The sequence below is a fragment of the Salvelinus fontinalis genome, chromosome 13 (genome assembly GCF_029448725.1).
Source record: "Salvelinus fontinalis isolate EN_2023a chromosome 13, ASM2944872v1, whole genome shotgun sequence".
Lineage (NCBI taxonomy): Eukaryota > Metazoa > Chordata > Actinopteri > Salmoniformes > Salmonidae > Salvelinus > Salvelinus fontinalis.
Window position 1 is genome coordinate 744,008 of NC_074677.1, and position 14,101 is coordinate 758,108.

Here is a 14,101-nt window from a genome sequence, read left to right on the forward strand (position 1 = left end):
CCTCACTCACTCCCTTCTCTCCTCTCTTCCTCACTCACTCCCTTCTCTCCTCTCTTCCTCTCCTCTCTTCCTCTCTCCCCCTCCCTCCCTTCCTCCCTCCCCCTCCCTCCCTTCCTCCTCTCCTCCTCTGCTCCCCCTCCCTTCTCTCCTCTTCCCTTCTCTCCTCTCCTCTTCCCTTCCTTCTCTCCTCTCCTCTTCCCTCCCTCCTCTGCTCCCCCTCCCTCCCTTCCTCCCTCCCCCTCCCTCCCTTCCTCCTCTCCTCCTCTGCTCCCCCTCCCTTCTCTCCTCTCCTCTTCCCTCCCTTCTCTCCTCTTCCCTTCCCTTCCTTCTCTCCTCTCTTCCTCCCTCCCTTCTCTCCTCTCCTCTTCCCTTCCTTCTCCTCTCCTCTTCCCTCCCTTCTCTCCTCTCCTCTTCCCTCCCTCCTCTCCTCTTCCCTTCTCTCCTCTCCTCTTCCCTTCCCTTCCTTCTCTCCTCTCTTCCTCCCTCCCTTCTCTCCTCTCCTCTTCCCTTCCTTCTCCTCTCCTCTTCCCTTCCCTCCCTTCTCTCCTCTTCCCTCCCTTCTCTCCTCCCCTCCTCCCTCCCTTCTCTCCTCTCCTCTTCCCTCCCTTCTCTCCTCTCCTCTTCCCTTCTCTCCTCTCCTCTTCCCTTCCCTTCCTTCTCTCCTCTCTTCCTCCCTCCCTTCTCTCCTCTCCTCTTCCCTTCCTTCTCCTCTCCTCTTCCCTTCCCTCCCTTCTCTCCTCTTCCCTCCCTTCTCTCCTCCCCTCCTCCCTCCCTTCTCTCCTCTCCTCTTCCCTTCCCTTCCTTCTCTCCTCTCTTCCTCCCTCCCTTCTCTCCTCTCCTCTTCCCTTCCTTCTCCTCTCCTCTTCCCTTCCCTCCCTTCTCTCCTCTTCCCTCCCTTCTCTCCTCTCCTCTTCCCTTCCTTCTCCTCTCCTCTTCCCTTCCTTCTCCTCCCCTCCTCCCTCCCTTCCTTCTCTCCTCCCTCCCTTCCTTCTCTCCTCTCCTCTTCCCTCCCTTCTCTCCTCTCCTCTTCCCTTCCTTCTCTCCTCTCCTCTCCTCTCCACCTGACCTGTTGTTATTCCCCTGTTACAGCCTGATAGTCCACCTGACCTGTTGTTATTCCTCCTGTTACAGCCTGATAGTCCACCTGACCTGTTGTTATTCCCCTGTTACAGCCTGATAGTCCACCTGACCTGTTGTTATTCCTCCTGTTACAGCCTGATAGTCCACCTGACCTGCTGTGGCTGCAGCTCTCTGCTAGGCCTGGTCTACATCTCTACACCCAGGAAACTGGACTACATCAGATCCCTGTTCTGCCTCGATGTGGCTGCCATAGAGAGGTGAGCCATGTAGCGATATGGGGGCAGTCTGAGCAGGACTTGAACCGGTGACTGAAATAGTCGTAGTACTAATTGTGTGGGGGAATTTTAAAATAAACAGTTAAATATTGGTGTTTTTTTTTTTTTACATTTATGCAGCACTGCTTGCCCTGTTTTCATGGCAACGGGCCACAAATCTTGCTGCTGTGATTGGTATTTCACCTGACAGAAATGAGAGTTTATCAATGTTTTTAATTTTTCAAATTCTTTGTAGGTCTGTGTGGAAATATTTATCTAGTGTGATCTCTCTCACCGACGTCATCACACACCATCTCTGACACCCTATGCCAAATCAAATCTCTCTCACCGACGTCATCACACACCATCTCTGACACCCTATGCCAAATCAAATCTCTCACACCGACGTCATCACACACCATCTCTGACACCCTATGCCAAATCAAATCTCTCTCACCGACGTCATCACACACCATCTCTGACACCCTATGCCAAATCAAATCTCTCTCACCGACGTCATCACACACCATCTCTGACACCCTATGCCAAATCAAATCTCTCACACCGACGTCATCACACACCATCTCTGACACCCTATGCCAAATCAAATCTCTCACACCGACGTCATCACACACCATCTCTGACACCCTATGCCAAATCAAATCTCTCACACCGACGTCATCACACACCATCTCTGACACCCTATGCCAAATCAAATCTCTCACACCGACGTCATCACACACCATCTCTGACAATCAAGATGCCAAATCATGTTGCTAGTAGTAACAGCCCTGCTAAAATATTTTAGGATGATTACCAGACAATAGTTTGTCTTTTCAGCTATGTCCTGGGGTCTTCCAGTCAGCAGGTGGCAGCGGTGAGCCCCAAGCTGCAGCCGGTCACTCTGGAGTACAGACAGGCTGTAGAGAGACAACTGGATGAGGTAACCCGAACACTCCTTTAACTGTCATGCTGCCCAATTGGCTCCCTATTCCCTATTTAGTGCACTACTGTTAATCAGGGCTCGATCATGTATGTTTGTTGAAGGTATTACTTGCAATGATCTCATGGGAGTAGATTATTGGTTAAGACACACCCACGTCAAACCACGCCTCTCAAAACACCCACCCATGTCAAGCCACACCTTTTTAGTAAAGGCCTAGCATACCAGACATTTATTTTGAAGTAAAACGTCATATCAGAGTTGTGCCCCATTGATGAGAAGATGGTGTCAGGTGAACATCAAATCGTTTGGTGGAGATTCATGTTAAACTGGGTCTTCGTTAGCCAATAGAGAGAGACCGGGACATAGTAACATGTTAAACTGGGTCTTCGTTAGCCAATAGAGAGACCGGGACATAGTAACATGTTAAACTGGGTCTTCGTTAGCCAATAGAGAGACCGGGACATAGTAACATGTTAAACTGGGTCTTCGTTAGCCAATAGAGAGACCGGGACATAGTAACATGTTAAACTGGGTCTTCGTTAGCCAATAGAGAGAGACCGGGACATAGTAACATGTTAAACTGGGTCTTCGTTAGCCAATAGAGAGACCGGGACATAGTAACATGTTAAACTGGGTCTTCGTTAGCCAATAGAGAGACCGGGACATAGTAACATGTTAAACTGGGTCTTCGTTAGCCAATAGAGAGACCGGGACATAGTAACATGTTAAACTGGGTCTTCGTTAGCCAATAGAGAGAGACCGGGACATAGTAACATGTTAAACTGGGTCTTCGTTAGCCAATAGAGAGAGACCGGGACATAGTAACATGTTAAACTGGGTCTTCGTTAGCCAATAGAGAGAGACCGGGACATAGTAACATGTTAAACTGGGTCTTCGTTAGCCAATAGAGAGACCCGGGACATAGTAACATGTTAAACTGGGGCTTCGTTAGCCAATAGAGAGAGACCGGGACATAGTAACATGTTAAACTGGGTCTTCGTTAGCCAATAGAGAGAGACCGGGACATAGTAACATGTTAAACTGGGTCTTCGTTAGCCAATAGAGAGAGACCGGGACATAGTAACATGTTAAACTGGGTCTTCGTTAGCCAATAGAGAGACCGGGACATAGTAACATGTTAAACTGGGTCTTCGTTAGCCAATAGAGAGAGACCGGGACATAGTAACATGTTAAACTGGGTCTTCGTTAGCCAATAGAGAGAGACCGGGACATAGTAACATGTTAAACTGGGTCTTCGTTAGCCAATAGAGAGACCGGGACATAGTAACATGTTAAACTGGGTCTTCGTTAGCCAATAGAGAGAGACCGGGACATAGTAACATGTTAAACTGGGTCTTCGTTAGCCAATAGAGAGACCGGGACATAGTAACATGTTAAACTGGGGCTTCGTTAGCCAATAGAGAGAGACCGGGACATAGTAACATGTTAAACTGGGTCTTCGTTAGCCAATAGAGAGACCGGGACATAGTAACATGTTAAACTGGGTCTTCGTTAGCCAATAGAGAGACCGGGACATAGTAACATGTTAAACTGGGTCTTCGTTAGCCAATAGAGAGACCGGGACATAGTAACATGTTAAACTGGGTCTTCGTTAGCCAATAGAGAGACCGGGACATAGTAACATGTTAAACTGGGTCTTCGTTAGCCAATAGAGAGACCGGGACATAGTAACATGTTAAACTGGGGCTTCGTTAGCCAATAGAGAGAGACCGGGACATAGTAACATGTTAAACTGGGTCTTCGTTAGCCAATAGAGAGACCGGGACATAGTAACATGTTAAACTGGGTCTTCGTTAGCCAATAGAGAGAGACCGGGACATAGTAACATGTTAAACTGGGTCTTCGTTTGCCAATAGAGAGAGACCGGGACATAGTAACATGTTAAACTGGGTCTTCGTTAGCCAATAGAGAGACCGGGACATAGTAACATGTTAAACTGGGTCTTCGTTAGCCAATAGAGAGACCGGGACATAGTAACATGTTAAACTGGGTCTTCGTTAGCCAATAGAGAGACCGGGACATAGTAACATGTTAAACTGGGTCTTCGTTAGCCAATAGAGAGAGACCGGGACATAGTAACATGTTAAACTGGGTCTTCGTTAGCCAATAGAGAGACCGGGACATAGTAACCTTCCTCCTAACCTTCCCCGTGCCTCACAGTCGTGTGATTCGCTAAAATGAAATGACCAAAATACTTTGCTTAGTACGTCACTCCTATAGAATATTCTAGGGTCACTGTGGAGATCCCAAGCTCATAGGCTGGAGACGATGTTATTGACAAGCCAATCCTCGACGCGAGGTTGATAGAGGAGGAGATGGCACACTGGTACTCTTGTTCTTTGTCTGCTTGGTACTTGTGTTTGTCTTGGATAAAACACACACTAGATGGTGGTGTTGCTCAGGGCTGCCAGACACTCCTCTATACTGTACCAGCAGGAACAATAGAATGTCCTTTTCTGTTTATTTCAGTCTCTCTCTGTCTCGCTCTGTCTGTCTCTGACACTTAGTTTCTTAATGTATTCTCTCTGTGTGGGGGGGGGGGGGGGGGGGGGGGGGGGTCTGACTTAAGGCGTCCTCATGCTTCCCAGCTGATACAGTTCGGTAGCGTTTGTGCATATATTATGACATTAGGTGGGTTTTGGACTCTCTAGGTGGGTTTTGGACTCTCTAGGTGGGTTTTGGACTCTCTAGGTGGGTTTTGGACTCTAGGTTAGGTGGGTTTTGGACTCTAGGTTAGGTGGGTTTTGGACTCTAGGTTAGGTGGGTTTTGTCTGCTGTTTTTGACACACATTTTGTTCTGGAGGCAAATGGAAGTTCGGAAGCCGAGGCCCCTTCGTCAGTGATTGGTCAACAGTGGGGATTCTTCAATCAAGTCTTTGCATGAAAACAAGTCATCTCGTTGAACTCTTTCATAGAATAATACTGCACCAGCTATCTTAGTTTCGATGTCAAATTGTGACCTAAGATCTCTTCAGCAAAAATGTCAATTAATGACCGATTTTTCTCGAATTACAGGATCTTGGATTTAATTATATTTTGAGGAAGTGTTTATCGACTACGTCGTCTCAAAATGGAGAAACAGTACTATTTCCTATTTTTTCAAGCGCGGGTGTTTTAATGCGAACCCACTCGTTAGACAAGACGCCCGCTGAGCTGTAACATGCTGATGCCTTTACTCACACACTTAATGTATTCTGTATTCTGTCTGAGAGGCATTGAGACCATGTTTGAGTTTTTCAACCTTGTAAATTTAACGACTTCTCATCCTCTCCTTCTCTCCCTCCGTTCTCTATCCCCATCTGTCTCTCCTCCCTTCTCTCCTCCTCTGTCCCCCCTCTGCTCCCTCCCTCCCTCTCTTCCTCACTCTTCTCTCTTCCTCCCTCCCTTCTCTCCTCTCCTCCTCTCCTCCCTCCCTTCTCTCCTCTCCTCCTCTCCTCACTCCCTTCTCTCCTCTCCTCTCTTCCTCACTCCCTTCTCTCCTCTCTTCCTCACTCCCTTCTCTCCTCTCTTCCTCACTCCCTTCTCTCCTCTCTTCCTCACTCCCTTCTCTCCTCTCTTCCTCACTCCCTTCTCTCCTCTCTTCCTCACTCCCTTCTCTCCTCTCTTCCTCACTCCCTTCTCTCCTCTCTTCCTCACTCCCTTCTCTCCTCTCTTCCTCACTCCCTTCTCTCCTCTCTTCCTCACTCCCTTCTCTCCTCTCTTCCTCACTCCCTTCTCTCCTCTCTTCCTCACTCCCTTCTCTCCTCTCTTCCTCCTCTCCTCCTCTGTCCCCCCTCCTCCCTCCCTCCTCCCTCCCTCCTCTGCTCCCCCTCCCTCCTCTGCTCCCCCTCCCTCCTCTCCTCTTCCCTTCCTTCTCTCCTCTCCTCTGTCCCCTCCCTCCCCTCCTCCCTTCCTTCTCTTCTCTCCTCTTCCCTCCCTTCTCTCCTCTCCTCTTCCCTCCCTTCTCTCCTCTGTCCCCTCCCTCCCCTCCTCCCTCCCTTCTCTCCTCTCCTCTTCCCTTCCTTCTCTCCTCCCTTCTCTCCTCTCCTCATCCCTCCCTTCTCTCCTCTTCCTTCTCTCCTCTGTCCCCTCCCTCCCCTCCTCCCTCCCTTCTCTCCTCTGTCCCCTCCCTCCCCTCCTCCCTCCCTTCTCTCCTCTGTCCCCTCCCTCCCCTCCCCCTCCCTTCTCTCCTCTGTCCCCTCCCTCCCCTCCTCCCTCCCTTCTCTCCTCCCTCCCTCCTCTTCCCTCCCTCCCCTCTCTAGATTAAGGCAGTGACTCTGTCTATGGGGCAGAGGTTGTTGGTGCTGGAGGGTGACCAGCAGAGTAGAAGTCAGATGTGATGATGCATCGTGGCGGACCACACTACGTCATGGGGGGGACCCGGTGAGGTCTCATACACACAGGACTAAGGAACTCAACCCCCCCCACCCCCCCATTTCTACCTCAATCCCACTTTGCCCCCCCCGACGCTTCACCTTCTCACCCGTTACTCCTCTCCCGCCCTTTGTTAGTTCTGAAGGGGTACAATCAGCCACAACCTGTTTGTTCCACAAGGATTAAACACCTCTAGCACATTAAATGGCACCCTATTCCCTATATAGTGCACTACTTTAGACCAGAGCCCTATGGCACCCTAGTCCCTATATAGTGCACTACTTTAGACCAGAGCCCTATTGGGTTAATTATTGAAATAGGATGCCATTTGTGATGAAGGCATTGTTCCCTCCAAGTGGTTTATGTCATGTTGAGACTGTTCTGTGTGTTAGAACACATAGTTTGGATACTCTGAACTGTTCTGTGTGTTAGAACACATAGATTGGATACTGTGAACTGTTCTGTGTGTTAGAACTCATAGATTGGATACTCTGAACTGTTCTGTGTGTTAGAACTCATAGTTTGGATACTGTGAACTGTTCTCATAGATCATGTGACTCTAAACAAAACATTCATAAGTCAAAACATATCCTGTTGTCTTAAAGAGATGGTTCCATTCTCTTTGTTTATGATGGAATTATATTCAACATGGCAGGTTCCAGGACACAGAGTTAATCTAGTCCTGGAATAAAAAGCATTTTCTGTTATTTTTTAGTACTGGACTAGGTTTAGTCTGTGTTCGAGAAACTGCCCCAAAATGTTGAACCTAATTCCATCATAAATAGCTGGCTAACTCCTTGATCCTGCTTTGTAGTATTCCCCGCTAGCCTAGGCTTGTGTCTGGGGGAACCGGGCCTTCATATCCCCGCTAGGCTTGTGTCTGGTGAAACCAGGCCTTCATATCCCCCACTAGGCTTGTGTCTGGGGAAACCGGGCCTTCATATCCCCCCGCTGGACTAGGCTTGTGTCTGGGGAAACCGGGCCTTCATATCCCCCCGCTGGACTAGGCTTGTGTCTGGGGGAACCGGGCCTTCATATCCCCCCGCTGCACTAGGCTTGTGTCTGGGGGAACCAGGCCTTCATATCCCCCCGCTGCACTAGGCTTGTGTCTGGGGGAACCAGGCCTTCATATCCCCCCGCTGGACTAGGCTTGTGTCTGGGGGAACCAGGCCTTCATATCCCCCCGCTGCACTAGGCTTGTGTCTGGGGGAACCGGGCCTTCATATCCCCCCGCTGCACTAGGCTTGTGTCTGGGGGAACCAGGCCTTCATATCCCCCCGCTGGACTAGGCTTGTGTCTGGGGGAACCGGGCCTTCATATCCCCCCGCTGCACTAGGCTTGTGTCTGGGGGAACCAGGCCTTCATATCCCCCCGCTGCACTAGGCTTGTGTCTGGGGGAACCAGGCCTTCATATCCCCCACTAGGCTTGTGTCTGGGGGAACCAGGCCTTCATATCCCCCCGCTGGACTAGGCTTGTGTCTGGGGGAACCAGGCCTTCATATCCCCCCGCTGCACTAGGCTTGTGTCTGGGGGAACCAGGCCTTCATATCCCCCCGCTGCACTAGGCTTGTGTCTGGGGGAACCAGGCCTTCATATCCCCCCGCTGCACTAGGCTTGTGTCTGGGGGAACCGGGCCTTCATATCCCCCCGCTGCACTAGGCTTGTGTCTGGGGGAACCGGGCCTTCATATCCCCCCGCTGCACTAGGCTTGTGTCTGGGGGAACCGGGCCTTCATATCCCCCCGCTGCACTAGGCTTGTGTCTGGGGGAACCAGGCCTTCATATCCCCCCGCTGCACTAGGCTTGTGTCTGGGGGAACCAGGCCTTCAATTCAGACATCATTCAAGCTATGATTTTACTATTATTTTCCACTTTTATCAGTTATTTGTTGTTCAAATTGATTTATATAAATAAATAAAGTTATATAAAACATGATTCCTTTTGTTTTTGGTATTTGTTTTTTTAAATAGTTGACATTAGAAAGCAGTTCCTCAGGGACAGAAGCAAGCGGGTCGGCGAGAGTCAGGCAGCCAGGGTCGTCTGGTGTTGTTGTTTACATGTTTGCTGTTTATTTACCAACAACAGTCTAATGTGCCTCCCTACACCACAGCCCCCGGAGCTGACCTCCTCATGTCACCCTCACCCCTCCCCTCATTCCACCCTCACCCCTCCCCTCATGTTCCCTCACCCCTCCCCTCATGTTCCCTCACCCCTCTCCTCCTCATGTCACCCCTCCCCTCCTTATGTCACCCCTCCCCTCCATGTCACCCTCACCCCTCCTCATGTCACCCCTCATGTCACCCCTCCTCATGTCACCCCTCCTCATGTCACCCCTCCTCATATCACCCCTCCTCATGTCACCCCTCCTCATGTCACCCCTCCTCATGTCACCCCTCCTCGTGTCACCCCTCCTCGTGTCACCCCTCCTCGTGTCACCCCTCCTCGTGTCACCCCTCCTCGTGTCACCCCTCCTCGTGTCACCCCTCCTCGTGTCACTTCTCCTCGTGTCACCCCTCCTCGTGTCACCCCTCTCCTCCTCATGTCACCCCTCTCCTCCTCATGGCAACCCTCTCCTCCTCATGGCACCCCTCTCCTCCTCATGGCACCCCTCTCCTCCTCATGGCACCCCTCTCCTCCTCATGGCACCCCTCTCCTCCTCATGTCACCCCTCTCCTCCTCATGTCACCCCTCTCCTCCTCATGTCACCCCTCTCCTCCTCATGTCACCCTCACTCTCCTCCTCATGTCACCCTCACTCTCCTCCTCATGTCACCCTCACTCTCCTCCTCATGTCACCCTCACTCTCCTCCTCATGTCACCCTCACTCTCCTCCTCATGTCACCCCTCTCCTCCTCGTGTCACCCCTCTCCTCCTCGTGTCACCCCTCCTCGTGTCACCCCTCCTCATGTCACCCCTCTCCTCCCCGTGTCACCCCTCATGTCACCCCTCTCCTCCCCGTGTCACCCCTCTCCTCCCCGTGTCACCCCTCTCCTCCCCGTGTCACCCCTCTCCTCCCCGTGTCACCCCTCTCCTCCTCGTGTCACCCCTCTCCTCCTCATGTCACCCCTCTCCTCCTCATGTCACCCCTCTCCTCCTCATGGCACCCCTCTCCTCCTCATGGCACCCCTCTCCTCCTCATGGCACCCCTCTCCTCCTCATGTCACCCCTCCCCTCCTCATGTCACCCTCACCCCTCTCCTCCTCATGTCACCCTCACCCCTCTCCTCCCTGTGTCACCCCTCATGTCACCCCTCTCCTCCCCGTGTCACCCCTCTCCTCCCCGTGTCACCCCTCTCCTCCCCGTGTCACCCCTCTCCTCCCCGTGTCACCCCTCTCCTCCCCGTGTCACCCCTCTCCTCCCCGTGTCACCCCTCTCCTCCCCGTGTCACCCCTCTCCTCCCCGTGTCACCCCTCTCCTCCCCGTGTCACCCCTCTCCTCCCCGTGTCACCCCTCTCCTCCCCGTGTCACCCCTCTCCTCCCCGTGTCACCCCTCTCCTCCCCGTGTCACCCCTCTCCTCCCCGTGTCACCCCTCTCCTCCCCGTGTCACCCCTCTCCTCCCCGTGTCACCCCTCTCCTCCCCGTGTCACCCCTCTCCTCCCCGTGTCACCCCTCTCCTCCCCGTGTCACCCCTCTCCTCCCCGTGTCACCCCTCTCCTCCCCGTGTCACCCCTCTCTTCCTCGTGTCACCCCTCTCCTCCTCGTGTCACCCCTCTCCTCCTCGTGTCACCCCTCTCTTCCTCGTGTCACCCCTCTCCTCCTCGTGTCACCCCTCTCCTCCTCGTGTCACCCCTCTCCTCCTCGTGTCACCCCTCTCCTCCTCGTGTCACCCCTCTCCTCCTCGTGTCACCCCTCTCCTCCTCGTGTCACCCCTCTCCTCCTCGTGTCACCCCTCTCCTCCTCGTGTCACCCCTCTCCTCCTCGTGTCACCCCTCTCCTCCTCGTGTCACCCCTCTCCTCCTCGTGTCACCCCTTTCCTCCTCGTGTCACCCCTCTCCTCCTCGTGTCACCCCTTTCCTCCTCGTGTCACCCCTCTCCTCCTCGTGTCACCCCTTTCCTCCTCGTGTCACCCCTCTCCTCCTCGTGTCACCCCTCTCCTCCTCGTGTCACCCCTCTCCTCCTCGTGTCACCCCTCTCCTCCTCGTGTCACCCCTCTCCTCCTCGTGTCACCCCTCTCCTCCTCGTGTCACCCCTCTCCTCCTCGTGTCACCCCTCTCCTCCTCGTGTCACCCCTCTCCTCCTCGTGTCACCCCTCTCCTCCTCGTGTCACCCCTCTCCTCCTCGTGTCACCCCTCTCCTCCTCGTGTCACCCCTCTCCTCCTCGTGTCACCCCTCTCCTCCTCGTGTCACCCCTCTCCTCCTCGTGTCACCCCTCTCCTCCTCGTGTCACCCCTCTCCTCCTCGTGTCACCCCTCTCCTCCTCGTGTCACCCCTCCCCTCCTCGTGTCACCCCTCCCCTCCTCATGTCACCCCTCCCCTCCTCATGTCACCCCTCTCCTCCTCATGTCACCCCTCCCCTCCTCATGTCACCCCTCCCCTCCTCATGTCACCCCTCTCCTCCTCATGTCACCCCTCTCCTCCTCATGTCACCCCTCTCCTCCTCATGTCACCCCTCTCCTCCTCATGTCACCCCTCCTCATGTCACCCCTCTCCTCCTCATGTCACCCCTCCTCATGTCACTCCTCTCCTCCTCGTGTCACCCCTCATGTCACTCCTCTCCTCCCCGTGTCACCCCTCATGTCACCCCTCTCCTCCCCGTGTCACCCCTCATGTCACCCCTCTCCTCCCCGTGTCACCCCTCTCCTCCCCGTGTCACCCCTCTCCTCCCCGTGTCACCCCTCTCCTCCCCGTGTCACCCCTCTCCTCCCCGTGTCACCCCTCTCCTCCCCGTGTCACCCCTCTCCTCCCCGTGTCACCCCTCTCCTCCCCGTGTCACCCCTCTCCTCCCCGTGTCACCCCTCTCCTCCCCGTGTCACCCCTCTCCTCCCCGTGTCACCCCTCTCCTCCCCGTGTCACCCCTCTCCTCCCCGTGTCACCCCTCTCCTCCCCGTGTCACCCCTCTCCTCCCCGTGTCACCCCTCTCCTCCCCGTGTCACCCCTCTCCTCCCCGTGTCACCCCTCTCCTCCCCGTGTCACCCCTCTCCTCCCCGTGTCACCCCTCTCCTCCCCGTGTCACCCCTCTCCTCCCCGTGTCACCCCTCTCCTCCTCGTGTCACCCCTCCTCATGTCACTCCTCATGTCACCCCTCTCCTCCCTGTGTCACCCCTCTCCTCCCTGTGTCACCCCTCATGTCACCCCTCTCCTCCCCGTGTCACCCCTCTCCTCCCCGTGTCACCCCTCTCCTCCCCGTGTCACCCCTCTCCTCCCCGTGTCACCCCTCTCCTCCCCGTGTCACCCCTCTCCTCCCCGTGTCACCCCTCTCCTCCCCGTGTCACCCCTCTCCTCCCCGTGTCACCCCTCTCCTCCCCGTGTCACCCCTCTCCTCCCCGTGTCACCCCTCTCCTCCCCGTGTCACCCCTCTCCTCCCCGTGTCACCCCTCTCCTCCCCGTGTCACCCCTCTCCTCCCCGTGTCACCCCTCTCCTCCCCGTGTCACCCCTCTCCTCCCCGTGTCACCCCTCTCCTCCCCGTGTCACCCCTCTCCTCCCCGTGTCACCCCTCTCCTCCCCGTGTCACCCCTCTCCTCCCCGTGTCACCCCTCTCCTCCCCGTGTCACCCCTCTCCTCCCCGTGTCACCCCTCTCCTCCCCGTGTCACCCCTCTCCTCCCCGTGTCACCCCTCTCCTCCCCGTGTCACCCCTCTCCTCCCCGTGTCACCCCTCCCCGTGTCACCCCTCCCCGTGTCACCCCTCCCCGTGTCACCCCTCCCCGTGTCACCCCTCCCCGTGTCACCCCTCCCCGTGTCACCCCTCCCCGTGTCACCCCTCCCCGTGTCACCCCTCCCCGTGTCACCCCTCCCCGTGTCACCCCTCCCCGTGTCACCCCTCCCCGTGTCACCCCTCCCCGTGTCACCCCTCCCCGTGTCACCCCTCCCCGTGTCACTCCTCCCCGTGTCACCCCTCTCCTCCCCGTGTCACTCCTCCCCGTGTCACTCCTCCCCGTGTCACCCCTCTCCTCCCCGTGTCACCCCTCCCCGTGTCACCCCTCTCCTCCCCGTGTCACTCCTCCCCGTGTCACCCCTCCCCGTGTCACCCCTCTCCTCCCCGTGTCACTCCTCCCCGTGTCACCCCTCCCCGTGTCACCCCTCTCCTCCCCGTGTCACCCCTCTCCTCCCCGTGTCACCCCTCTCCTCCCCGTGTCACCCCTCTCCTCCCCGTGTCACCCCTCCCCGTGTCACCCCTCCCCGTGTCACTCCTCCCCGTGTCACCCCTCCCCGTGTCACTCCTCCCCGTGTCACCCCTCCCCGTGTCACCCCTCTCCTCCCCGTGTCACCCCTCCCCGTGTCACCCCTCCCCGTGTCACCCCTCTCCTCCCCGTGTCACTCCTCCCCGTGTCACCCCTCTCCTCCCCGTGTCACCCCTCTCCTCCCCGTGTCACCCCTCCCCTCCCCGTGTCACCCCTCCCCTCCCCGTGTCACCCCTCCCCTCCCCGTGTCACCCCTCTCCTCCCCGTGTCACCCCTCTCCTCCCCGTGTCACCCCTCTCCTCCCCGTGTCACCCCTCTCCTCCCCGTGTCACCCCTCTCCTCCCCGTGTCACCCCTCTCCTCCCCGTGTCACCCCTCTCCTCCCCGTGTCACCCCTCTCCTCCCCGTGTCACCCCTCTCCTCCCCGTGTCACCCCTCTCCTCCCCGTGTCACCCCTCTCCTCCCCGTGTCACCCCTCTCCTCCCCGTGTCACCCCTCTCCTCCCCGTGTCACCCCTCTCCTCCCCGTGTCACCCCTCTCCTCCCCGTGTCACCCCTCTCCTCCCCGTGTCACCCCTCTCCTCCCCGTGTCACCCCTCTCCTCCCCGTGTCACCCCTCTCCTCCCCGTGTCACCCCTCTCCTCCCCGTGTCACCCCTCTCCTCCCCGTGTCACCCCTCTCCTCCCCGTGTCACCCCTCTCCTCCCCGTGTCACCCCTCTCCTCCCCGTGTCACCCCTCTCCTCCCCGTGTCACCCCTCTCCTCCCCGTGTCACCCCTCTCCTCCCCGTGTCACCCCTCTCCTCCCCGTGTCACCCCTCTCCTCCCCGTGTCACCCCTCTCCTCCCCGTGTCACCCCTCTCCTCCCCGTGTCACCCCTCTCCTCCCCGTGTCACCCCTCTCCTCCCCGTGTCACCCCTCTCCTCCCCGTGTCACCCCTCTCCTCCCCGTGTCACCCCTCTCCTCCCCGTGTCACCCCTCTCCTCCCCGTGTCACCCCTCTCCTCCCCGTGTCACCCCTCTCCTCCCCGTGTCACCCCTCTCCTCCCCGTGTCACCCCTCTCCTCCCCGTGTCACCCCTCTCCTCCCCGTGTCACCCCTCTCCTCCCCGTG

At 56.4% G+C, this 14,101-nt stretch overlaps 1 protein-coding gene across 4 annotated transcripts in view; it reads left to right on the forward strand.

Moving 5' to 3' along the window:
- The window catches only part of mis18a (MIS18 kinetochore protein A), a 42,898-nt gene that overhangs the window by 14,577 nt on the left and 14,220 nt on the right, over positions 1-14,101 (forward strand). Inside the window, exons 3-5 of one of the 4 annotated variants that reach the window (XM_055941368.1) lie at positions 1,215-1,337; positions 2,175-2,277; positions 6,543-6,663. In XM_055941368.1, the coding sequence (XP_055797343.1) occupies positions 1,215-1,337; positions 2,175-2,277; positions 6,543-6,620 (304 nt within the window). In that variant the 3' untranslated portion in view covers positions 6,621-6,663. Of the gene's footprint in view, positions 1-1,214; positions 1,338-2,161; positions 2,278-6,542; positions 8,589-14,101 lie in introns of those variants that run through there. The other 3 variants (XM_055941367.1, XM_055941369.1, XM_055941370.1) reach the window with 3 other exon arrangements.